Here is a 25,594-nt window from a genome sequence, read left to right as displayed (position 1 = left end):
CTTTTGAGGCAGTGTATTCCAGATCATGGCAACTCAAAGAAATTCAATGAAGAAGATAAGTGAAAGAAAATTTTAAGTCTTTTCACCTTATCAAGTAATGAGATAAGGAGGTTAGCACCGCAAGGCACAGCAACAATGTTCCTCATTACTGAAATAGGAAAGGAGTAATTTAAATCCTATCAAAGATAGCTTTTAACTTGGCTAACTTGACTACACCTCTAGACCTATAAAACAGCCCAACCATCTCCAAGCAACCATTTTATTTTAAGAACTTGGCCAAGGGCTTTTTAAAATACGCATACAATATATAAATCTGCCTAACAGGCCAATAGTTCTATTTTTGTCACAGTTGAAATCTGCCTGTGAGCAATGTTTTATTTTAACATAAAGGTTTGAGCTTGCAGACTATGATGACTCATTTATATAGAATTTTGAACTCGAAATCCCATCTAATTCGACAGTTTAATTCAGTCTTTTCAAGAGATTGTGTTGCTATCTTGTCAAGGTTATTTGCACTTGTTTGAATTTGAGACTGAAGTCTCCAAATCAGAGAGCACCATGGTCCACATTTTTAATTTGCTTTCTCAGAAGTGCAGAAAGATTTGGGTGGATGCGTTTTTTCACAGCTGCAAATCTTGCAACTCCCTCCAGCCTGCATGTATGTAAAATTAAGGCATGATGACGTCAGGTTGACAATGCTAGGTCGTCACGCCAGTCTCCGATATTATGGAAGGTGAGCGGGCACAGAAATCTGAAGCCTACCTGCCATTTTGAAATATCCAATTAAAAAGCTATTAAGCTTTTTAAAAAGCCGATTCTGTGCAATTTTTCATTGCCCAATCCCATTTTTCAAGCGTCATACGAGAAAACGTTAGTGAGTGCTTTATGCCAGGTATGAGGAGGCGGCACAAAGTAGAAGATAAGGACTTCGTACAGGACCATGGCTGTATGTAGCAGCAGGGTCTGCTGGTGAAGGTTCAGCATTTGTATGTTTTTTGACTTCAGTTATTCACTGTTTTGAGCCTGCCTTAAGAAATAAGGTGCTCCCCTTCCCTTTCACACTGCTAATTGGCTGCCTTGCTGGCGGGCGGCGGCACCATGCTGAGATGGCAGGGTGGGAGGAAGCAGACCATTCAGTTTCCATTCTGCCTCTAATGCCCGACCAGAAACCATAAAATCCAGCCCATTATTTTAATCCTTTGTACTTTTTTTGAAGCTTCAAATTACTCGAGTGCACCAACAACAACTTGTATTTAAAATCAGAAAACCCTGGAAAAAAAACCCAGCAGATCAGGCAGCATCTGTGTAGAGAGAGAAACGGAGTTAACATTTCAGGTCTGTGACCTTTTCCCAGTTCAGATGAAAGTTTACAGACCTGAAACATTGTTTTTCTCTCTCTTCATAGATGCTGCCTGACCTGAGTTTTTCTTCAACATTTTCTGTTTTTATTTCTGATTTCCAGCATTTGCAATATTCTGCTTTTCAACAACTTATGTGTGGCCCCTGTAACATAATATAATGTCTCAAGGGAGCATCATAAAGCAAATTTTTGACAGAGTCACAGAAGCCACAGTTTGTTTTTAATATGGAATCTAATTTGATGTTTCGACAAGCAGGATTTACAATTAGACTCTGACTAGAATATGCCCCATGACTCTTATTGGTGGCTGATGTCGGCTCATTCCGAAAATAAGTTGGAAGGTAGAATGTTTTCATGCAGAAAATGTAAAAATGTGCCCTTTATTTAGAAAATGTGAGTTGATATTTGTATTAATAAAAGGATTGCAAATAATATCAGTCTACGACAATACCAAAGCAAAATACTGTGGATGCTGGAAATCTGAAATAAAAACAGAAAATGCTGAAAATACTCAGCAGATCAAGCAGCATCTCTAAAGAGAAATAGTTATCATTTTATTGACCTGAAACATTAATTCTGTTTCTCTCCACAGATGCTGTGTGACCTGCTGAGTATTTCCAGCATTGAGTTTTTATTTAATATCAACTTACATTCTGCTAAAGTATTGAAAGTGTCGTTAGAAGTCAAGTGCTTTAAAAACAGCCTGTTTCCATGGTTTGTAGTTCATTGATTTCACAATGTTATGTAGAATTTACAGTACAGAAACATGCCATTTGGCCCCCTTGGCTTATGCTGGTGATTATGCTTCTCAAGAGTCTCCTTCCACCTTATTTGATTTCCCCCTATCAGTATATCCTTTTATTCTTTTCTCCCTCAAGTACTTATATAACTTTCCCTTAAATGTATATATTGGTGCTGTAGGTGGATGCACTAAGCCCAAGTCTGCTGGACTCATTCTCATATATTATTTAGAGATATATAAATATATATATATATATATATATACTACATATATACATAGATGTAGTATATATAATACATTTACGAGGAATTGGTTTAAGCAACATTGCCAGAGGCTAAGAATTTGTCAGCTACCTGTTCTCAACTAGACATTAGTGTATGGTGTGAAGTTTCAAAAGATGTGGAAGAAATGCCTTTTAAATTAGAACAAAATATAATTTTTGCCCTCAAAAGCTGAAGGAAAGGTAAATCATTTTTTAAAAAGTTGCAACAAGAGTAGAATTTGGACATGGCTTGCTCAGGATTACTTTACTATCCAATTTTCTGCTGTAGGGCAAAATATTTTTCAATGAACTATCTGACAAGACCATTCTGTTACCCCAGGGGCCAGTCTATATTTTCTAAATCAGAATCCGGTAAAAGCAGTTAAATTCATTCCTTTCATACTTGACTAATCCTTTACATCAAGCATCCCTTGGTAGTTAAAGAAAATCAGAAATGCTAATTGGCCTTTGGAGCAGATAACTTAGTTTCTCAGCTGCTGATGTCACACTACATTACCTGTAGTATCACAGTGTCTGTGTATCCCAACAGTGACAAATGAGATGGGCTGGCAACTCTTCTGCCAGAAGACTTGATTTAAGTTGCTTGTTGCAAGTAAGGGACTTGGAGAAAATTTTTTCGCGCAGGCAGCTTTGAAATCATTTCTGAACCTGTGGATAGTTACTCAGATTCTACCCTAGCAGTATAATCCGTCACTGCAATATGACTGCATATTTATTTTTGAAACTTAAGAGTTTGAAACAACTCAGGTTTCAAAATTCTGCTGAGACCAATTAGACAAGAATGTGGCCCGGATTTTGGGGCAGTAATGCCACCAAAACTATCAGCATTCAGTATCACTACTTCACTGAGCCCATGCATGCATAGTTAAATGTGGAAATACAGAAGTTGCAGAAGTTCTGAACTGATGAGATTTTTCCCTGTTTGGACTTTTAAGTCTTCCTGTAAAAACCTGTGAAAAAGTTGCACTTCATTGAATGGGGTGTAACTGTGTTTTTAATGGGGCACTAAATTCATAATTATTACTGAACACCCTCACCGGCCTGGAGAAACTAATTCTATATGTGTGGAATGCCAAATTTGTCCTTTATGATTTCAAAAGATCCACATTTTATTTTATTCTTTTCCCTATGTTGGTTTATAATATTTCAGCTTCTTTGTTAATCCTATGTGTGTGTCCCAATCATTTATTCCCCTCTAAAATTTAATTAGAAGTGAAGAATAATCGGTGCATTTTACATTTTACTTCCTGGTTCGCTATCTGTGAGAATACTTCAACGCCATTGACTGTTTATCCAGTTTGATGACATCACTGTTGCTGGGAGCTGGGAGATCCCCTTGATTTGGCACTGGGTTCAAACTAATATCTGAAAAGGTGAAATTCACATCAAAAAAAATCACTACATCTTTGTGGGCAGCTATCTTTGAAGCTAGCAGTGAGTGCTGCAGCTTTGGCATTGACTGTAAAATCTGGACCAATTGTTCATCCATGATTGGTAACAGTTTGCACATAACAGTGTGATTGGGACAACTATTTTCATTTGCAATTAGGTTATCTTAGTTATCATTTGTACCTGTAGAAAGAGTACATTTTGAAATAAATATGAATGTCTTGATAATTCTAGCTGGGTGTTTTTTTGTGTCACTAATCACTGTCATGTATGCTGCATAAAGTTTGCTGCATACTTAATACTTAATGTGTCTTAATAGTTCGGTGTATACAAGCATTACAGAGTTCACAACCATTAAAAAGGAATCCATATTATCTTCTCTGGTTCTCAAATTGGCACAAACTATAGCAAATAATGGATGGAAGACAAATGTTCAACCCATTTCTAAATATCTAAAGTGTATTAGTTCTAAAAGTACTTAGAGCTGAAGATCACTGATGTCATCTGTGCTTTGCTGCTCCCAGTATGTCAAACTGTGTTCCCAGGATCCTGCTTATAGCAGAATTTAAAAACTTTTTTAATCATTAAAAGCTCCCGTCGAGCTGAGTGTACTCTATTTCAACCGTAATAAAAGAATTGCTAGATTCAAGTGAAAATGTCTTCTGTGGAAAAGTCATTCTGCAGCATCAGTGGCATGTGTTGATGTTTCTATGATCTCTGTGGCAGTTACTTGTACTCCCTCTCTTAAACTTACTGTTGTTTCTTGTGAACTTGTCCCTCTCCATTTGTGTCACATGTGGAGAATGTTTTTGTGTCTTTCACATCATAAGTTGAAAAGTCTCACATGAAAGCTATTATTCATCACCCTAAAAACATTACATCTTCCACATTAATTAATGCTGCTCCAACTTTGTCATCTTCTATAACCAAGCAAATGGGAATAATCAAAGACAGTCCTAAAGCAGTCATTTGAATGAGGTGGCTAATAAGTAGTTCATCTAATAGTATTACGTCATTGTCATGATGAGATACTATTGTGTGAAGCCAAGCATTAAGGATTGCGATGAATTACATGGATCATAAAGGCTGGGTCAGGTCATAGCATGCCAATTCTGGTACTGGGTGCGGCAAGTACCATCAATTTGTATCAAGAACTATTACTATAAACGATGTGAAACAAGTACCTGCTGCCCTCTGATAATGCGAGGTAGCCATCCACACAAACTACCAAAGATCATTTGTTTCCAAGACAGTGTATCAACAATCTTTCTGCCCTAGACAATCCCACAATGGAACAAGCTGCCAAAGAAATAGTCACAGCCCCATCACTGGAAACCCTCAAGATCCATCTTTCAATTATTTTCATTTATGAATTTTCATTATCAGGATTACTATCTCAGCAGGTCATGCCTGCTTTAGCTAGCGCTACCCATATAAATGTTGGCGGATGCCGACACAACTAAATCAGAAGATTTGTTTTAACCTATTTTTAAATTGAGCAACTAGTCACATATGGTTTTCCTTTTTTTTTAATGGAAAATCTTAGTTACAAAGCTGACAGGCACCTCATTGGAGAATCAAGAAGGATGCTATGTGCAGGATATCCTACTTTTCATGGGTAGATCATAACTTATTCTGAGCTTTTGATATTAACTCATTTGTATAAGGCCACCTGGATTACTAAAATGGGCTGCAGTAGATGATTTAGCATCTGAAAGAGAATGAAATGTTAATATTTTGCATGTTTCTTTTCATCACACCTGGACTTCAGAGTTTTTCACTTTCAGATACTGATCAATCAGCTATTCATTTTTTAGCATTTTCTGGTTTTTACATCATATGTCCAATAATTGGGATTTTTTTGTCTTGCACAGTATCTATCAGGCTGATGTCTAATGAGGATAACAGATAGAAGAAGCTTCACTCTTTTCTTTTCATTTAATTTCTATTTCTCCAATGTTTATTGAACTGAGTAGTTTCCTTCTGAAAAAAGAATTTGTAATATTTTCTGTTTAATCCAACCCTATGGGCCCAAGAACACGTTTCAATCAAATTACAAATGTATCATGTGACTTCAGTTTGAAGAACCCAGAGACGTTTATTGTAATGCAAATGACCTTACATACTTCATATTTTAAATAAGCACTGAAAATGGCATGGTGCCTTTATTTGTTATGGAAGAAAATATACATATTGTGAGTCTCAAAGTAGTACTGCTACCATTATGCTTACCATACAGAATTTATTGCACATTTTTAATTCTGTTTAATTATATCTTACACCGTCTTAAACTACTCTCATGCCCTGCTCTCCTCCTCCCTCACCCTGCTCTGTCCGTCCACCAACCTCTACTTCCTCCGTCACCCCATGCTCTCTGTCCGCTCACCCCTACTCCCCCCCCTCACCTCTCTTTCCCTCGCTCGCCCCGTGTGCTCCCTCCCAACGTCCCTCTTCGCACGCGCTGTCTGTAACCATCACTCTGTACTCACACCGCGCCCTCCCTCACACCCCAACCCCCCCCTCCCCTCCCTCACACCCCAACCCCCCTCCCCTCCTCTCCTTCACACCCCAACACCCCCTCCCCTCCTCTCCTTCACACCCCAACACCCCCTCCCCTCCTCTCCCTCACACCCCAACACCCCCTCCCCTCCTCTCCCTCACACACACACACACACACCACCCCCCGCCTCCCTTTCCTGGCCACTTTTGCCTTCCATGAACAATCTTAAATGTGACCTCCAGCTCTTAAACCTGTGATTCAGGTTCCAGAAGGGAGACCAACAGTCTATTGCAGTTCTTGGAACAGCAGAATATGTTGTGTTGTTCTTTACTATCTTTTGTTGCACGAATGCCTTAGTATTGTATTTAGCAAACTGCATGGGAGAATTTAGTTCATCACTCGATCCCCATTATCAATAAGCTGGGCATTACCATTGACCCAGAAACTAACTTGGACCATAATACAATTATGGCTACAGGAGCAGGTCAGAGGCTTGGGATTGTGCAGCAAGTAACTTGCACCCTGACTCCCCAAAGAATATCCACTGCCTACAAAGCAAAAGTCAGGAGTCTGATGGAGCACTCTCCACTTGCCTGAATGAATGCAGCTCCAACAATATTTAAAAAGCTTGACACTGTCCAGGACAAAGCAGCTTGCATGATGAGCCCCTATTCACTACTGTAAACATTCCATCTCTCCTGCAATGTGTACGATCCATAAGCTGCACTGTAGCAGCTCACCAATTGAAGAGATTTGAGCACATGGGCCTTCCCTATATATGTCCCCGAACATTATACTCTTCACCTTTGCCACTTATATTAAGGAAAATGGATCCCTCAGAATATTTTGATGGTAGGATTCATGCATAATGGCTACCAGCCACACCAAGAGACATCTAAGAGTAGTGCATGTCATTTTCTAGTCCATAAGCTTTTACTGTGAGATGGGATGGATGTTATTGTGGGGACAAACTGAAAGTGAGAACATTTCCTGAAGCTTTTGTATGATGCCACCACATATAAAGAACTATTACGTTGAGGTTTCTTTAGTTAAATAATCATGAGACTACTTTTTGATATTTTAGCAACCTGAAGAGGAAACCGTTGCTTACCTTGATCAGAGTGATGGTGAAGATGAATTTGACCCTGCTGACCTTCCTGATCCTGATAAATACAGAGATTCTGAGGAGGATGATAGCCATGATATTTCTGAAGCTGAAGACAATCACAGGTTAGTTCACTTTGTGCAGCGGAATCTCATTTTTTCCTTTCACACAAGGTACTGACGAGTCCTGACATAAAAGTATGTAGTGTGACTCACTTGAAAATGTTCCCTGAATACCAGTAATGAGTTAAGACTAATGTGCTGAAAATGACAATACTTCACTGCTGCATACTTTTCGTGAGCTATGGTTGGTATTAGCTGTACCAGTCTCTGGTGTCTTTATGCCAAATTGAAGGACCCATTTCACACTATATGGAATGGAAAGTATTGCATTGTTCTGGTAAGTATATTTGTGACCATGGTGTACTTTAGGAACCGTGGGAATCACTGTGATGACCTTCGAGATCAGCATAGTAATTGAGCACCTTCACAGCTGGAACAAAGGTATGGGACCATAGATTACAATTTTTAACAATGTTTCTAAATACAGAAGATGTGTGTTTTATGTACTATGTTCTTCAGTTTTAGCCATTCTGAAAAATATTTTCCTTGATACAAAACAAAAGACAGTCCCATTTTGTTTCTGGTTTTGTTGGTAAATGTTTTCTTGATTTATCACTTTGCCTCTTCATGGGAAAACGCTTATGTCTTGCTGGCATGATTATTCTTGAAAATATTAGCTACAAGGTAGTTTTGCCTTCCATTTTGTTTGATTTTCTTTCATTATAATGTGCCAGCATTTACTTTCATGATTGTCAAAATGGATTGCCAAATCTAATTCTCTAGACTGCTGGATATTAATACAGTATGTTGCCTGTAATGTTGGAAGCCTTTAAATAAAGAAACAGTGGTTGTGGATGAAGCTTTACCATTCATGTACCATATGTCCTATCTTGACTGCTTGTCCCTGTTCTTTTAAAGGTGTACCTAGCTCACATTGCAAAAGCTATTCTGACAGTCGTGCAAGTAGATGTGCACTTCATATTTGACATTAATTACAACTTGATAATTGCAAAGTGCTTTGCTTCACAGCCTTTGGATTTTGAATTGCTGATTTAATAATTGAATGCATTTTCCTTGAGTGCTGTAAATGCATTTTTTCTTGTATCTTATTAAACGAGATGTTTCATTGATACTTAAGCAGTGTACTTTTTTCTTCATTTAGATTGATTAGGCTCTAAATTGTGCCTGGAACCTGTAATGTTAATATGAAAGCAAAAGATTGATGTTTGGTGGTAGCATACCACTTGAAAGCACTTTGAAGGCTGAGATGTCCATTTCATTTAGAATTATTTAACTTTGCAATGTAGATCAGATAAACATAATTCTTTTTACTGTGAGAATCTTAAAAAGATGTTTAAAACAACACAATGAAGTACTTTTAGGCTCATTTATTTTTCCTGTTTAGTGTTTTTATTTTCATTTTGTTCCTTCACCACTGCCCACATCTGATTCCCCAATGCTCCCTCCTATGATCCACACCTCTTCCTCCCTCCTATGACAGTTGCTCCTCCATTCATGATTGTTGGAGTAGACTGTATCACAGCTATTTCATGGAACTATCAAAGCCACAAACATGAGGTCATCCTCTGCCAGATGGGGCCTGGGCCGTCTGTATTTTAACACTGCAACTGCACCCTCTAGTGACTAGACAAGAGCTAACCAAACTCATTTAAAAATGAACCTGGATTCTAAATGACCATCAAGAATGAAATTCAAATTGAAAATCTGTTTTACTACACCATTGGAAGTGTCTGACCCACTATATTTTTATGGTGTGACTTTGTGTGTACAAATACACTGCAGTAATTAGACTACTTATTAAAAAAATCATTTTGTTCCAGAAGAAATAATTTAAATGACAAATTTTGCTTATGGTGTGCATTTCCTGTCCATTGTTATTACTTCCTGCAGCACTTTTTACATCAATATTTATGATGCAAGCATTTATAGTGGGAAATCCAAATAAATAGCTCATAACTGGATTGTTGATGATTCAATTGAATCAATCAAAATGCATTTCGTAAAGAAAATTCGTTCACTGACCTATTTCTTGGTAACTGATATTTGTAATGTCTAAAATAAGACTTTTTAAAAAAATTCATGCTTCATAAGAACAATTACATTTTTCCATTCAGTTGCCTTTTCTGCCTTCATTAAAATTTTTACCCAACCTCTCAGAGATGGGACTTGTAATTGATAATTTTACCAGAGCAGTCACTGAAGGCAGATCTTGCAGTCTGAGCAGGTGCAGTGTGCATCAGTAGTATTATCAGGCAAACTAAGGGCGGAATTTAGTCCAGGCAGCAGGGGGATTTGCCCACCAGCTAGAAAGTCGGCAAGAGTCCCGGATTGCCTCCTTTGGGGAAGGCCTGCTGAATTAAGTGGCCAGTGGTGGGCCTTTCCTGGGATCAAGTGCTCTGGGGTTCAGAAGTCTTGCCCCTCTTGAGAACTGCAGGCTAATCAGAGCCAGCAGCTTTCCTTGGGAGCAGTGCCACATGGTGGGTGTAGTTAATTGCTGCCAATGTACCCACCAGAGGCCCAGGACCAGTGAGGAACCCAGGCCCAGCATAAATGAGGACGTGATGGCTGTGGGGTGGGGGCAGACAGGTCTGAAAGAAAGCCTGAGGGTGGCTCTCTGTGGGTCCCCTGCCTTCCTTCTCTCGATCAGAACAAGTGACCCTCCCTAGCCACCCGGGAATCCACATGCAAACACAACAGGGTTTGCTTTTCAGGCTTCACGCATAGCAACTGCCCTGCCCACTTAAAGGCTTCAATTGGCGTTGGGGCGGTGAGGCTGTCCACGAACCTTCCTGCCCCGTACTTAATCAGGCAGAGGCAGGAAGCTGGCAGGATCCCCAGCCCACCATCCTCCTGCCCTGTTAAAAAGCCAGGAGGGCATTAAATTCTGCCCTAAGGGTCAGCAGAAAATTAGGTTTTGAAGATATTTCTCACAAATAAATCAAGTGCCCTTCAGGTACTTAACTGGCCTCCAGGCCTTCCCCATGATTGATGTCCCTGGTGGCAGAAGTCCCGCCCAGTGACAATTGGCCAATAAAAGACTGGTAGCTCCTTGCGCTGCCAGAGGGCACACACCAGAGGCCAGGAGAGTGGAGTGAGGCATCTCCACAATTAAGTGGGTCAAGCTGCCATGGTTCCAGCTGTCACGAGCTGTATTAAATCTAGCCGTGTGTGTTAATTTCAAGATACAGTAAACTCCTGATGAGCCAAGTCCTAGGGTTCCACCCACAAACTTATGTAAAGCAGAGGTTTGAGATAGCTGAGGAGACCCTGTTCCCACACAAATCTCTATGTAACCCGATATGCCTACACATGCAGTCTATGTCAAAAACAACAAATTCAAATGCCAAATGAAAACAGAATGTGTGCAAAAGTCTTTATTCAATTTTTTCAGAACCTTACAATGGCCTGATCTTGTAAAAGGATTGGATCGGAGATAGAAATGGTCTCTGCTCAGGCTGCCTTGAACCATGTTAGCAGAGCTTCTTCAACATCAGGATAGGCGACCATTCTCATCTTGTTCCTTGCTGGAGAGAATGCTTGCTTGTCCAAGATGTTCACCTTGTGTTTCATAATGGTGAATAAACTTGATGGCGGAATCTCCCACTCCTTTATGATGTCCACTTTCTGCTTCGCACCACTGTTTTCCACTTGCTGTATCAATTTCACCTTCTCTCCGATTGACAGCACTTCAAACTTTCTCATAGGTTTAGCCGTACTTGCAGGTGTTGCACGTTCTTTCACAGGGAGATTTTAATGCCAAACGATGGCTTGCCCAACGCACCATGATTTCGCACACTTATGTGGTCTAATCCACTTGGTCGGAAAGACCATATGACCAGCTTGGGCAAGTTCAGCTAATCCAGAATTTTGGCTTATCACAGGCATTGTTCTATGAGACTTGCTATTCTGCAGGTAGGATTGGTTACCAACTTTGACATGATAGGAATTTTGTGTCTTCTGAGTTTTCATAGTTTTCATAGAATAATGCCTTTGGTAGTTCAGAGTTATTTGGTCATGTGTCACTCAATGTCTTGTTTTCCAGGGCACTAGTCAGTTTTGTTGAGGTTTGTGTTTTATAAGGTGCATATTGTTGAGAAGAGATGTCTTGTTTTATTTGTTTTGCAGTGCACTTGCCTATTTTCCAGTCCTGCTCTGTAAAATGTTGCTGTCTTGAATTTGCTATGGGTTTGTCTCCATTTTTCTATATGCATACAGTTAGAATCACAAGTGTTATGGCAAGCTGCCATGGCAGAAAGCTTGGATCAGTAGCTTTTTTAAATTATCCATTATGTGCACATGTAGGGTGCGCATCCTGTGCTATGTGGGAGCTCTAGGACAATTCCCATGTCCTGGATAAAGATAATGTAGGAAGGGTGTAAAGATAAGCCCAACAACTGCAGGCCAGTCACTTAACCTCAGTGATGGGGAAACTTCTAGAAATGATAATTCAGGACAAAATTAATAGTCACTTGGGCATATGCGGGTTCATTAAGGAAAGCCAGCACAGATTTGTTAAGGGCAAATTGTGTTTAACTAACTTGCTTATGTTTTTTGATGAGATAACAGAAGGTTGATGAGGGTAACGTTGTTGATGTGGTGTACATAGACTTCCAAAAAGCATTTAATAAAGTGCCACACAACAGACTTGTGAGCTAAATTAGAACTCATGGAATAAAAGGGACAGTAGCAACGTGGTTACTAAATTGGCTGAGTGATAGGGTAGTGATTAATGGATGTTTTTTGGGCTAGAAGCAAATTTATAGTGGAGTTCCCCAGGTATCGGTGTTAGGACTGCTCTTCCTGATATATTTTCATGACCAAGAACTTGGTGTACAGGACAAAATGTCAAAATTTTCAAATCATACATATCTTGAAAGCATTGTGAACTGTGAGGAGGATAGTGTAGAACTTCAGATGGATATAGACAGATTGATGGAATGGGAGGATAAGTGGCAGATGAAATTTAATGCAGAGAAGTGTGAAGTGATTCAGTTTGGTAGGACGATTGCAGGGAGACAATATAAAATAAGTGGTACAATTCTAAAGGGGGTGCAGGAGCAGAGGGACCTGGGTTTATATGTACATAAATCACTGAAAGTGACAGGACAGGTTGAGAGAGTGGTTAATAAAGCATACAGCATCCTAGGCTTTATTAATAGGGGCATACAGTACAAAAGAAAGGAAATTATGTTATCAGCTCAGCCTCCCTGGAGTATTGTGTCCAGTTCTGGGCACCACACTTCAGGAAGGATGTGAAGGCATTAGAGAGAGTGCAGATAAGACTGGTTCTTATGGTTCCAGGGATGAGGAACTTCATTTACATAGATTGGAGAAGTTGTGACTGTTTCCCTTGGAGAAAAGGTTGAGAGGAGATTTGATAGAGGTATTCAGAATCATGAGGGGTCTGGTAATAGTAAATAGGGAAAAACTGTTCCCATTGGCAGAAGGATCAGAACAAGAGGGCAAAGATTTAAGTTCTTAGCAAAAGAAGCTTCGGTGACATGAAGAAATAACTTTTTCACACAGTGAATGGCTAGGATCTGGAATGCACTGCCTGAGAGTGTTGTGGAGACAGTTTCAATTGAGGCATTCAAGAGGGAATTGGATTATTATCTGAAAATGAAAAACATGCAGGGCTATGGGGAGTAGCACTGGGTGAATTGCTCCTTTGCAGAGCCAGCACAGACACAATAGGCCAAATAGCTGCCTCCTGTGCAGTATGAAGTTTATAGCTGCTGATAGAACATAAAGATGTTTAAGCTGTTTTACGTAATCCTTGGACCTGGTGGCTCTTCGTACCTGCAATATATATTTCTCCCCAACTACAGTACACAGATCATAATTTTCAAATGGGTTTAGTTGCAAAATGCTACAGAATTGGAAAAATAATGGTTCTTACCCAACATTGACCTCAATCCAAGGAATGAGAAGTTATCATGTGCATCAATTTGAGATATTTTAACAATTACTGATGGCTATACACATACCTTCACTAAAACTGCCAATTTCTACCTCCTCAACATTGCCAGGCTTCACTCTGCCTCAGCTCATCTGCTGCTAAAAGTCTCATCCTTGTTTTTTGTTACCCCTGGATTTGACTATTCTAATGCACTGCTAACTGGCCTCCCACATTCTACACTCTGTAAACTTGAGGTCATATAAAACTCTGCTGTGTGCATCCTGACTTGCACAATCACCCCTGTGCTTGCTAACTTACATAAGCTTCGATTTAAGCAATACCTCTATTTTAAAATTCTCATCCTTGTTTTCAAATCCCTCCATGGCCTCACCTTCCTCTATCTCCATAATCAGCATTGGCTCTGAGATATCAGCAATCCTCTGAATCTTGCTTCTTGGGTATCCCCAATTTTAATTGCTCTACCATAGCTCAAATTGGTGGCCATGCCTTCAGGTGCCTAGACCCTAAGCTCTGGAATTCCCTCCCTAAACCTCAGCCTCGTTTCCTTTCTTAAAGACACTTCTTAAGACCTATCTCTTTGACCATGCTTTTGGTTCTCTGCCCTGATATCTCCTTATGTGGCATAGTGTCATATTTTGCTTTGCAATGTCCTGTGAAGTGCCTTGGGATGTTTTGTTATATTAAAAAGTTGCTACATAAATATAAGTTATTGGTTATTCCAATTTTCTAGGTTGCCAGTCTTGTAACCTCAATTGCCATGGCGATTGAGAGGTTTTTTTTGTCAGCCATCCTACCTGTGATTCTCAGTGGATCCAGGTAATTATCATTCAATTGTAAATATATTTTTAAAAATGAGATACATTCTACAAACATGAGATAAGTTAAATGCACTCTCAGAAATTGGAGCATCCAGGTGAATGTGGGATTGTTACTGGTATATCCTGATGTTTGATTTCAAGCAAACCATTGTGACTCAGTCTCCAGTAGCTTCATGTCTGCTTCTGCAGGGTTATCTTTAAAATGCAATTCACTTTACCACACATAATTGCTGTCATGGGGTTACTTCCCACTCATCCTTCCTGAAAACGTAACTATGGCAGCAAAGCTGAACGCAGCAATATGTTGAGAAGCCATCCATGTCATTCATGCTTAAATTGGTTAGTATAAATGACAAGTAGATGAAGAATGTATAAAATATTTTTCAGCTGGGATTTTTGCGACACATATTTTCGCTGAAATATAGATGAAATGAGCAATTTTGTTGCACATCACCTTTGTGCATCAGGGTTTACTGCTGTATCATATTTCCTATAGTTCTTCATGGTTGGGAAACCATCTCGTAATGCTTCACATTTTTGTTGCATGTGGAATGAATTTTACCCTCTAGTTACCTATCTCAATTTCTGTTCAAAAGAATCTCAGTTAACTGTACATGATTTTGTTTGCTTGGTTTTATTTTTAAAATACATGAAAATTCTTATTGGCTTAATTGCCTCTTTCTTGGCACGCACAGCTCAAGGGTTGTGGTACTGAGAAATTTTAATGGGCTGAAAAGTTTTCACGGCAGAGATTGAAAAGCATTGGATAGTTGTACTATATTTATAAGAGTCACTATTATTATCTCACTTTATAAAAGCCCCTGTTACAGTAATACTTTTAAAACCATTTAATCCTGATGGGATGAACTCTTTTTTTAATGGAGAGGGATTTTTTTTCCCTTCAGGGAATTGATTAGGGATATAAATCTGTGTCTTTCATTGCCCATGACCAAGATGGGTGTTTTTAAAAAAAATCAAATACCTATTGAATCAGTTGCTCTTATCCCTTTTAAGATTCTCTTTCAGCCCCACAACCTGTATTTGTTCGCCATCTCCACCCCTCAATTCCATTGCTACCATCAAGCATTTTTATTCTTTCAGTGACATTAGTCATATTGTGCTGTTCCCTGGAGTGAAATGCAAAACCTTTACTCGGCAAGGCTAAAATTTGTTTTGTCCTCTGGGTTCAACAATTCATTTCAATTCAGAGTTTACAATTTTGACTTAATATTTTTAACTTTGTACCATGCCCTGGCTTTAAAATCACCAACCATGCATTGTATGAGGGAATGAATTTGTGCATTGAAAATATGTCTCTTCCAGGAGAAGAAATATATTCCTTCATGATTAAGTACAAGGAACTTCCCAAACTCATCCAGGAGCAAAAATGGCCAGGATCCAGTAGGAAGGAATAACATGGGTTTTGCCATTGGATAAAATCCTGAATTGCAGCCAGGTCCAGATGAAATACCTCCCTGGATCTTAAAGTTAGTACCCGAGGAACTGGCTCCAATATTGACAAATCTCTTTCAAGAGTCAATCAACGCTGGCTACTTACCAGACCAGTGGAGACAAGCTGACATCTGTAGCATATTCAAAAAAGGGATAAAAGTTAGCCAGAATCTACAGACTGGTATCTCTCACCTGTGTCATTTGCACTTTGAAGCTCACAATATCTTGGTAGGTAGTCAGCATAGTTTACGGTCAAAAAAACCTACTGAAAAGCATCTTTTACAAACTGTCAATGTAACTATGAACAGCTTCAAGTCTCAAGAGATGAAAGTACTCATATGGCAATACTGGATTTCTCAAAAAGCTTTTGACAAAGTCCCTCATGAATTGCTCTTGTTTAAACTTCACTACCTTGGAGTCAGCAGGACATTATTAAATTGGACCTGGCACTTACCAACCAACTGAAGACAGAAAATGGTGTGTCTTGGGGAATCATCCTCTCTTAGAGATGTCCCCTCCGGACTGCTTTAGGGAACTGTGTTGTGACCTTTACTCTCTTGACATTCATAAACTACCTTCCCAACAAATTGAAAACAGGATGCAGCTATTTGCAGATGACTGCGTGGTTTGTGCAGCAGGGAAAACTCAAGATCGTATAAATTCACTGCAAGATGATTTTCTGGAATTCCAAAATTGGCAGGACCAATGGAAGATGGCATCCAATGCCAAAAAATGCTATATCATGTGTATTACCAACAAAAAGGACCTTCCGACAGCTTTAAATTCTGTACTCAAATTCTCTAACAAGTGGATACACAACCAAACCTGGGGATTCATCTTTAAAAACAATCTTCAATGGGGTTTCCACGTTCAGCAGATAACCATCAAAGGAAACAGCATTCTTGGATTTCTGAGGAGGAATCTTTGGTATTGCAACAAAAATATCAGAGTTATGGCTTACCAAACATTTGTTCATACAACCCTGGTATCCGCAAGTTATGGGATCCTTATATGACAAGATTTCGAATGGGAATCACTAAAGCAAAGGAGGGAGGAAAGTAGACTAGCCATGTTCTATGAAGTATGGATGGGTTAGTGGGAATTGACAGAAACAAGTACCCAGTGCCCTCCGGCAATGACAAAACATAAGGTAGCCACACAAACTACAAAGACCATTTGATTCCTATACAGTGCATCAGCAATCTCTCTTCCCAAGGACAATCCCAAGGAACAAGCTGCCAAAGGAAATAGTATCAGCCCCATCACTTGAAATCAAGACACATCTCTAGATTACTTCCATTCATTCAGGACTACCATATCAGCAGGTTATGCCTGGTTAACTAGTGCTAACCAAATAAAAGTTTGCTGAATACAGAGGTCAGTCTGTGATATGGACATAGCAAAAGCAGAAGTTAACGTTGTTAAATCCGTAACTTAAAAGAAAGGAACTTCATATAAACCTGCATCAAAGCGTAAATTTTACAGCATATTTGAAGGCAGGAGGGCTCGTAAAATGGAACAGGTGGCTTGCCCGCTGCCTTCTCCCCCATCCCCAACCCGTCTTCCATATGATGGTGGGTGAGTAAGGTGTCAGGCAACCCACCTGCCCTTGGGTCTATTGGGACCAAGTGGAAACAAGGTAGTCAGCCCAGCAGTTTTTACTGTTCAGGCTTCTGTTGGGGGAGGCCCCCGCCCCAAGAATGTACCCCTTTTAAGCCACGCCCTGGCCTATAAAGCACAGCCCACCCACCCCTACTCCTTCCCACAACCCCATTTCCTCACCACCCCCACCCCCAATCTCTGTCACAACTATATCATGAGCAATTGAATTGCAAGTGAGAGTTACAAGTACTGACATCAATTTATTTTAATTAGGAGAATTATACTTTGCAACTGAAGGTCTTATTGGTTTGATGTCTGGCTATATGGCATCCCATGATATTTGACAGTTTAAATTGTTGAGTGCTGATACTTCAATTTCATTGAAAGTTGGTGTGCTGTGGTGGGGTTTGAAAGATGCCATTCATTGAAGTACGAGGTTGAGCACAGTTGTCAAAGGGAATATGTGCTAATTTATGTTCAGAGCATATTGATCTGCTTTTTACCTTCTCTTAGACAGTTCTTCATATAAACCTGTTTCTGTTGGTCACACTAATTCAAATGCTAGGTTTACTGGAGCTATTTTCAAAGCCTTAGCATGAGTTAGGAAGAGAGGCTACACATTTGTTTTTAACGTTTATAATCTGTAACTAATATCTACCATTATAATAATGATATGGTATAACTAAACACAATTTTCTAGCTACAATAATAATATCACAGGCATTATTCTAATCCTCAAGTAAGCCTGAGTTCACTGACCTTTAGTCCTTCATAATATGTACTATATATGACCCGTAATTCAATGTCATTCCCTTAAAATTGTATTTGTGTCTTTAGTCAGGTGTTTAAATGAGGAATGGCCTGCAGCTCCAAATGGCCCTTGCAGTCTGTGCCACAAGTTTCTGACTGCATGATTAGTTAATGTTGCAGGATGATGGTACTTGCTGCAAACTACCAATTTTTAGTGCAAAACAACTAACATGAATACAAAATGCATGAAAAATTCAATTTTTACTAAGTAGTGTCCTAAAAACAAAACCCTTGGCTAAATGTGAATTCTTTTGAGGTCGCAGAGTTCAGCAACATGTAGATAATATTTTACTACAATTAATTGACACATTTTATTAACAATCAACTAATGCTGTTTTCTCTCTGTTCTTTTTGTATGGTCTACAGCTTAAGCAAGGCAGGTCAATTTTATTAAAAGTTCACAGCATTTTTTGTGCACTGCAGTTTTGTTAATATTGCTAGTTGTGCACACAATCCTTTTTTTCATTAGTTATCCCTGCCAATTTTTTCCCATTTCTCCCCTCCCCTGAAGACAGTGCTTCTTGGCTAGAGTGTGGTTCCACAAGTGCAGATGCTTTACCAAAGCGACTGCTATTCATATGAGAAATGTGGTCCACTTTCCTTATCTTGGCAGCCTTCTCTCCACAAAGGCAGGCATAGATGACGAAATTCATATCTATGTGCCAGCTTAACCTTCTGCTGGCTGAGGAAGAGAGCATTTGAGGACCAAGACCTCAAACCCGGGACTAAAGTCATGGTTTACAGGCAGCAGTGATCCTCACAATCCTTTGGATTTGGACAACCTACATCAGGCACTTCAAAGCACTGGAGAAGTACCACCTTGGTGTCTTTCTTGCCTGGTGGCAAGAAAGGCCCTCCCAAGCTACCTTTCTAAGCACCGAGGTGCTAATTGCTCAAAACCAGCTCTGCTGGACAGGACATGTTGCTTGTATACCTGATATCAGACTCCCAAAGCAACTGCTCTACTCTGAACCTGGACACGGTAGAGACTCGCAGGAGGACAGTGGAAACCTTTAGGGATGCCCTCAAAGCATCCCTGAAGAAGTCAGATATACCCATTGACACATCGGGAACGTCCAGAGGTGAAGTCAAGATGTTGGAGGGAGCACACACTCCAAACAATTCATCATTCCAACCCTTCAAGCACCATCTGACTGCATGTACTGCAGAGTCTGCAGATCGCACATTGGACTTGTCAACTATTTCAGAACCCATTGAACTAAAGTGGCAGCAAGTTATCCTCGATCCTAAGAGACTGCCCCAGAAGAAGACGACCAATGGGACTGCTATTCATTTGTGAATCCTTACGGTGGCGGAATATTTAACCGTGCAGGGATTACAGCAAAGCCTGACTCTGTCCTTACCCAACATTCATGCACTCACCAGTAGCAGAAAACATGGGCAGTATTTTTCAGGCAGTCAACCTCTCAAACTCGGAATGCTGACGCCAATTACAACACTTCAACTGCCATTCTCTGATCAGTTAACTTAGCAAAGACCAGAATTGAACCTGAGACCTCGCCAGTCCAAATCACTCACCCCCTCACTAGATTAACTCAGAGTCATTCGAGAAGCTGAGGTAGAAGTGGTGATATCTTTTAACTTGCTGAAGCAGCTCGGTGAAGGTGACATGAAAAGCCTTATTCTAAAAGACTGGAATTATTAATCTTTATTTAACAGCTCAGTCAAATCCTGCAGGTTATATTTCACAATGAAGTATAAAAGCTATTGGTCCATAACAATTAACATCAGCATTGCAAGGAACAATAGAACTAAATCTTTTCTTTGTGTAATGGTGAGCTCCTGTAGAAATCCTTGTAGTATACCGAATTCCATTGGTAGAACGAGCCCTCATTAGTTGACCTTTTTGGTTATTGAGTTCCTATTTTACAGAATAGCAGCACTGAAGTATTGGTGGTGTAATTTAATTAGACAGCTGATTTCATTCAAAGACTGCAAAGCTGCACACTGTAGACTATGTCTTTCAAAAGTCTACAGCTGGTTTTATTGATTTAACTAGAGTGCACAGGCCATTGTGCATTTGCAAGCAATAATTAAACTCAAGCATGAAATATTTTAGATTCAGTGGAAAATGGAAATTTAAAAATGTCATCATTTTGAATTAAATGCTAGGTAAAGAGTAATGAGAAGGATTATAACTTTGTCACATAGGAAAATTTGGGAATCCTTTGTGAAATGAGTGCTCTGCCTCCTCCCTGTGCCCTCCCCCCATCAGTGTGTCTCCTCTGTTTACCCCTCCAGCTGTCATTGTCTGTCCTCATAGGAGCTTGAGAACAGAAGGCTCACAGATCATGGCTGATCTGCACCTCAGTTTCATTTAAGTGTCTTTGATCGGTACCCCTTGTTACCCTTATGTAACAAAATTTAACAATCACTGCCGAAAACTTTAATTAACTCAGCACCCATAACCTTTTGGGGAAGACAGTTCCAGGTTTTCATTAATTTTTTTTTGGAAGAGTGCACTTCCTAATTTCACTCCTAAACGGCCTAGCTCTAATTGTGAGATTTTGGATTCCCCCTCCCCATGAAATAGTTTTTCTGTAACTATCCTACTAAATGTCTCTATCACTTTAGCGACTTTGATTACATCACTGCTTAACCCCATGCGAATGCAAACCAAATTTTATGTAACCTATCCTCATAATTTGGCCCGTTAAGCCCTCATATTATGTATCTTTCCTGACATTCAGTACCTGAAACTGAATGTAGTGCTCCAGATAAGTCTGACCAATTCTTTATAAATTCCTCACTTTATATTCCATTCCCTCTGAGATAAGGTGCAATATCCCATTAGCTTTTTTGATTACTTTCTGTATAGCTGCTCTAGCTTTTAGAGACCAGCGCACATGAATACCTACACCTCTGCTCCTGCACAATTCAGAGCCTTTCTTCTTAGAAAACATTTGTATTTCTCAAACCTAAAGTAAATCACCTCAAACCTCCTCATATTGAACTCCATCTGACATAGTTTTGCCCACTGTTTTCCAACAAAAGAGAATCTAACCATCTCCACATGACATTCCATGGCATTACCATTGTTGAATCCTCCACTATCAACATCTTGGAGGTTACCAATGATCAGAAACTGAACCAGCCATATAAGTACTGTGGTTACAGCAGGTCAGAGGCTGAGAATGCTGCAGCAAGTAACTCACCCCCTGGCTCCCCAAAGCCTGTCCATCATCTACAAGGTGCAATTCAGGAGTGTGATGGAATACTCTTCACTTGCCTGGATGAATGCAACTTCAACAACACTCAAAAAGCTTGACACTATCCAGGACAAAGCATCCCGCTTAATTGGCACCCCATCGACCACCTTCAACATTCACTGCCTCCACCACCGGCGCACAATGGCAGGTGTGTGTTCCGTCGACAAGATGCATTACAGCAACTCACCAAGGATGCTTCGACAGCACCTTCCAAACCTGTGACCTCTACCACCTAGAAGGACAAGGCAGCAGATGTATGGGAACACCACCATCTGCAAGTTCCCCCCTAAGCCACACACCATACTGACTTAGAACTACATCGCCATTCCTTCACTGTGGCTGAGTCAAAATCCTGGAACTTCCTAACAGCCCCGTGGGTGTAGTATACATGGACTGTAGCGGTTCAAGAAGTCAGCTCGCCACCAACTTCGCAAGGGCAGTTAGGGATGGGCAATAAATGTGGTTTTTGCCAGTGATGCCCACGTCCCATGAAAAAATAAAAAATCTCTTTTAGTCTGCCTGTTTCCCTTTGACTTCCTGCTCCCATCTACAGGGTTTGCTTAGTGCAGCTAAAACCTAGTGTCATCTGCATACATGGACATACTAGTCACTGTTATTTCTATATATAGATTTATATACACATATGTAAAAATAAATAAATGTTGGGGAATGCCACTTTGTCATATTCTGCCATTGGAAAATGTTCTCTATCTCTACTTTCTACATTCTACCCTCCCATCACCATCTGTTTTGAATTCTTTGACATGAATTTAGGTTTAGGCTTCCAGCTTGCTGATAAGCTAGCCTCTTTCAGAAGGGAGGAGTAGTGGATTGTTCTTCCCATCATATAAAACTTGAATACAAGCAGAAACAAGCAATAGACATTTGTTAACTTTCAGCCACTTTTCTGCACAGTCTCTCCATTTGTGAAGATACTAATGTTTCATTAGTTCTGTAATACATCTGTGAGTTCTATAATTTTATCCATGAGTGCTTTGTGATTTTATTTGCAGATAAATTACCTTCATAATATTGCTAAGTGACACTGTAGTATTCTTTATCAAACTAATTACTTTTCTTTACTTAGAAACTTTAAGGAAGAGGTAAAATAAATTATGGTTAGATGCTAAGGGGAGAAATTGGATCAGGGCACAAACCAGGTACAGCCCCCACGTTAAAGGAGCCTAATGAGGCAGGACCACATAAATTATTAGTCGTGGCCCCAGATGCCGCTCACGGGAAGCGATCAGGAGGCCGGGGTGTGCAGCAGCCAACAGCAGTGTTCACTTTTCATGTAAAGTCGAGAGGAGCACTTCTCCTTATAGACCCACATTTAGGTGAGCATTTTTCCCACAAATCTTACTTTTTAATTGCTGAACTCCAGTGTTGCCTTTAAGGATTAATGGTTAGACTGCCTATCGACAAGGTAATTCAATTTAACAGGCAAACAAATGTTTAGTCAAAGATGGGTTTTAAGGAGTGTCTTAATAGAGAAATGAGAGGTAGAGAGTCAGAGAAGCTTGGGGAGGAATTTCCAGGGCCTGGAGCTTTGGCAGCTGAAGGCATGACGACCAGTGGTGAAACAGTTAAAATCAGTGATGTTCAAAGCATCAAGATTAGAGGAGTACAGAAACCTTGGAAGATTGTGGGGTTGGAGGGGATTACAGAGATGGGGAGGGATGAGGCCATGGAGAGAGGATGAAAATTTTAAAATTGAGGTATTTCTTATCTAGGAGCCATTATAGATCAGCAAGCACAGGGGTGATGGGTGAAAGGGACTTGGTTTGAGTAAGGGCATGGGCAGAGAGGTCTTGTGGTGCAGTGGTAGTGTCCCTACCTCTGGGCCAGAAGCTCCGGGTTCAAGTCCCACATAAAGACTTGATGGCTATGGAAGGTGCATGCATAATGTGACCATACACATTGATTATCAGCCTGTAAATCCTGAAAAGTTTCCTGGTCAGCCGCACTGCAGAAGGCAGCAGCAAACCACTGCAGTACTTTGCCAAGCATAATCATGGACCAATCCAATGGAAGCTCATGGTCGCCATTGCCCTCTTAGGACATGGCACCTGAAGGAGAAGGAGGAAGGATGTGGGCAGCAGAATATTGGATTATCTCAAGTTTATGAAGGGCGGGAAGCTGACCAGGAATGTGTTGGACTAGCCAAGTCTACAGGTAACTAAGGTATGAATGAAGGTTTCAGCTGCAGATGAGCTAAGGCAGGCTGGGGTAGGTAATGTTATGAAGGTAGAAATAGGCAGTCTTATTTAATAATTTAGGTATATAGTAAGAAGCTCATCTCAAGGTCAAATATGACTCCAGCTGTCAGGACTGAATTATATGAAGTGCTGAGTTTCCCGCCCACAGCTCCAGCTAAAAATCTGGGAGACCCCGTTGAGGGGAACACCGGCTACCCTGTAGCCACTTAACAGCCATTTGGCTATTAATAGGCTGGAGGCAGAATGCCTGTCCTTCTGGATCAGGAAGCCCTGCCTCAGAGAGCTTCTGACCGATCAGAAGCCAGCAGCTCTCCACTTTGGGACAGAGGCATACGGCAATGGATCAGGATTTGGGTAAGTATTTTGCAGTCTCACCGGATGCCAAGCTAGCAGGGGACAACCTGGAGGGGATGGAGCGGGTGTGGGGTAAAACCTTGGTTTCTCCAATGGGCCTAGGGGACCGTTAAGGAGGAACCCCTTACCCGCTTGCCACCAGCCCGCACAGGAAAGGCTGCCAGGCTGGACACTTGGCATGGGCCACTCTGGCGGGATGAGGCCCTTAAATGGGCATTAATTGCCCACTAAAGAGACTCAGTCAGCCCCTGGCAGATGACCTGAGGCCACCACTGCTGCTGGCAGGTGCCTGCTGGATTTAACGAGCCCCAATCGCCTTCAAACCAGTCAGGGAGTGAGCATAGGTTGAGTAAGTGGGGAAAAATCTGGCAAATGGAGTATAATGTGGGAAAACGTGAAGCTGTTCACTTTGGCAGGAAGAATAAACGGAGAATAACTGCAGAATTCCGAGGTGCAGAGGGATCTAGATATTCTCCTGCATGAGTCACAAAAAGTTAGTATGCAGGTTCAGCAAGTATTTAAGAAGGCTAATTTAATGCTATCCTTTATTACGAGTGGAATTGAACGTAAAAGTAAAGATGTTATGCTTCACCTATACAGGGCATTGGTGAGACTGCATCTCGAATATTGTGTGCAGTTTTGGTTTCCTTATTTAAGGAAGGATGGAATTGTGTCAGAGGTGGTTCAGAGGAGGTTTTCTAGATTGGTACCTGGAATGAGTGTGTTGCCTGAGGAAAGGTTGGACAGGCTGGGCTTGTTTCCACTGGCGTTTAGAAGAGTGAAGGGTGACTTGATTGAAGTACACAAGATCCTGAACGGCCTTGACAAGGTGGATGTCGAAAGGATGTTTCCTCTTGTAAGTGAGTCCAGAACTAGGGGGTAATGTTTTAAAATTAGGGGTCCCCCTTATAGACAGAGGGGGCACTTTTAAAATTAGGGGTTACCCTTATAGGACAGAGATGGGGAGAAATTTTTTCTGAGAGTTGTGCAACTTTGGAGCTCTCTGCTTCAGAAGGCACTGGAGGAGGGGTCACTGAATATTTTTAAGGCAGAGGTCGGTAGATTCTTGTTAGGCAAGGGTATCAAAGGTTATTGGGGGTAGATGGGAATGTGAAACTCGAAACACAAACAGATCAGTCATGAAATTATTGAATGGTGGAGCAGGCTTGAGGGGCCAAATGACCTACCTCTGCTCCTGTTTCGTATGTTTGTATGTAGGTGGTGTTGAGGTTGAACTGGGTATTGCCAGGGTGCATGTGACAATGTTTTCCGATGGTGTCACTGTGGGGCAGCAAGTAGATGAGAAATAGGAGGGGGCAAAGGTCAGATCCTTTGTGGGTGGGGGAACACCAGAGATAACAAAGTCAGAGCAGGAAACAAAGTCAGAGCAGGAAACAAAGTCAGAGCAGGAAACAAAGTCAGAGCAGGAAACAAAGCCAAGTTTGAGCAATTCTCTGGGTACGATTAGATAGATAAGAGTGGAACCAAGCAAGTGCAGTCCCATCCAGATGGGGTGGAGAGGCAGTGGAGGAGGATGGCATGGTCAGGCATGTCAAATGCTGCAGACAGGTCAAGAAGGATGAAGAGGGATCGTTTAACTTTGTCACTGTCACCTAACATGTCTTTCGAGACTTTGGGAAGAGCTGTTTTGATAACTTGGCATGGGCGGAAACCTGATTGGAGGTTCAAAGATCTGTTAGACGACTCCAGGGAAGGCTAAACCAGTA

The 25,594-nt window shown here is 40.7% G+C and overlaps 1 protein-coding gene across 1 annotated transcript in view; it reads left to right on the top strand.

The window, feature by feature from the left end:
* Positions 1 to 25,594, top strand: part of ddx10 (DEAD (Asp-Glu-Ala-Asp) box polypeptide 10) — a 288,529-nt gene that overhangs the window by 247,722 nt on the left and 15,213 nt on the right. Inside the window, exon 17 of the mRNA XM_078545489.1 lies at positions 7,359 to 7,504. Within this exon, the coding sequence (XP_078401615.1) occupies positions 7,359 to 7,504 (146 nt within the window). The remainder of the gene's footprint in view (positions 1 to 7,358; positions 7,505 to 25,594) is intronic.

This window comes from Cetorhinus maximus, chromosome 7 (genome assembly GCF_964194155.1).
Source record: "Cetorhinus maximus chromosome 7, sCetMax3.hap1.1, whole genome shotgun sequence".
NCBI lineage: Eukaryota > Metazoa > Chordata > Chondrichthyes > Lamniformes > Cetorhinidae > Cetorhinus > Cetorhinus maximus.
Note: the sequence above shows the minus strand (reverse complement) of the source record. Positions and strands in the feature narration are given on the sequence as shown.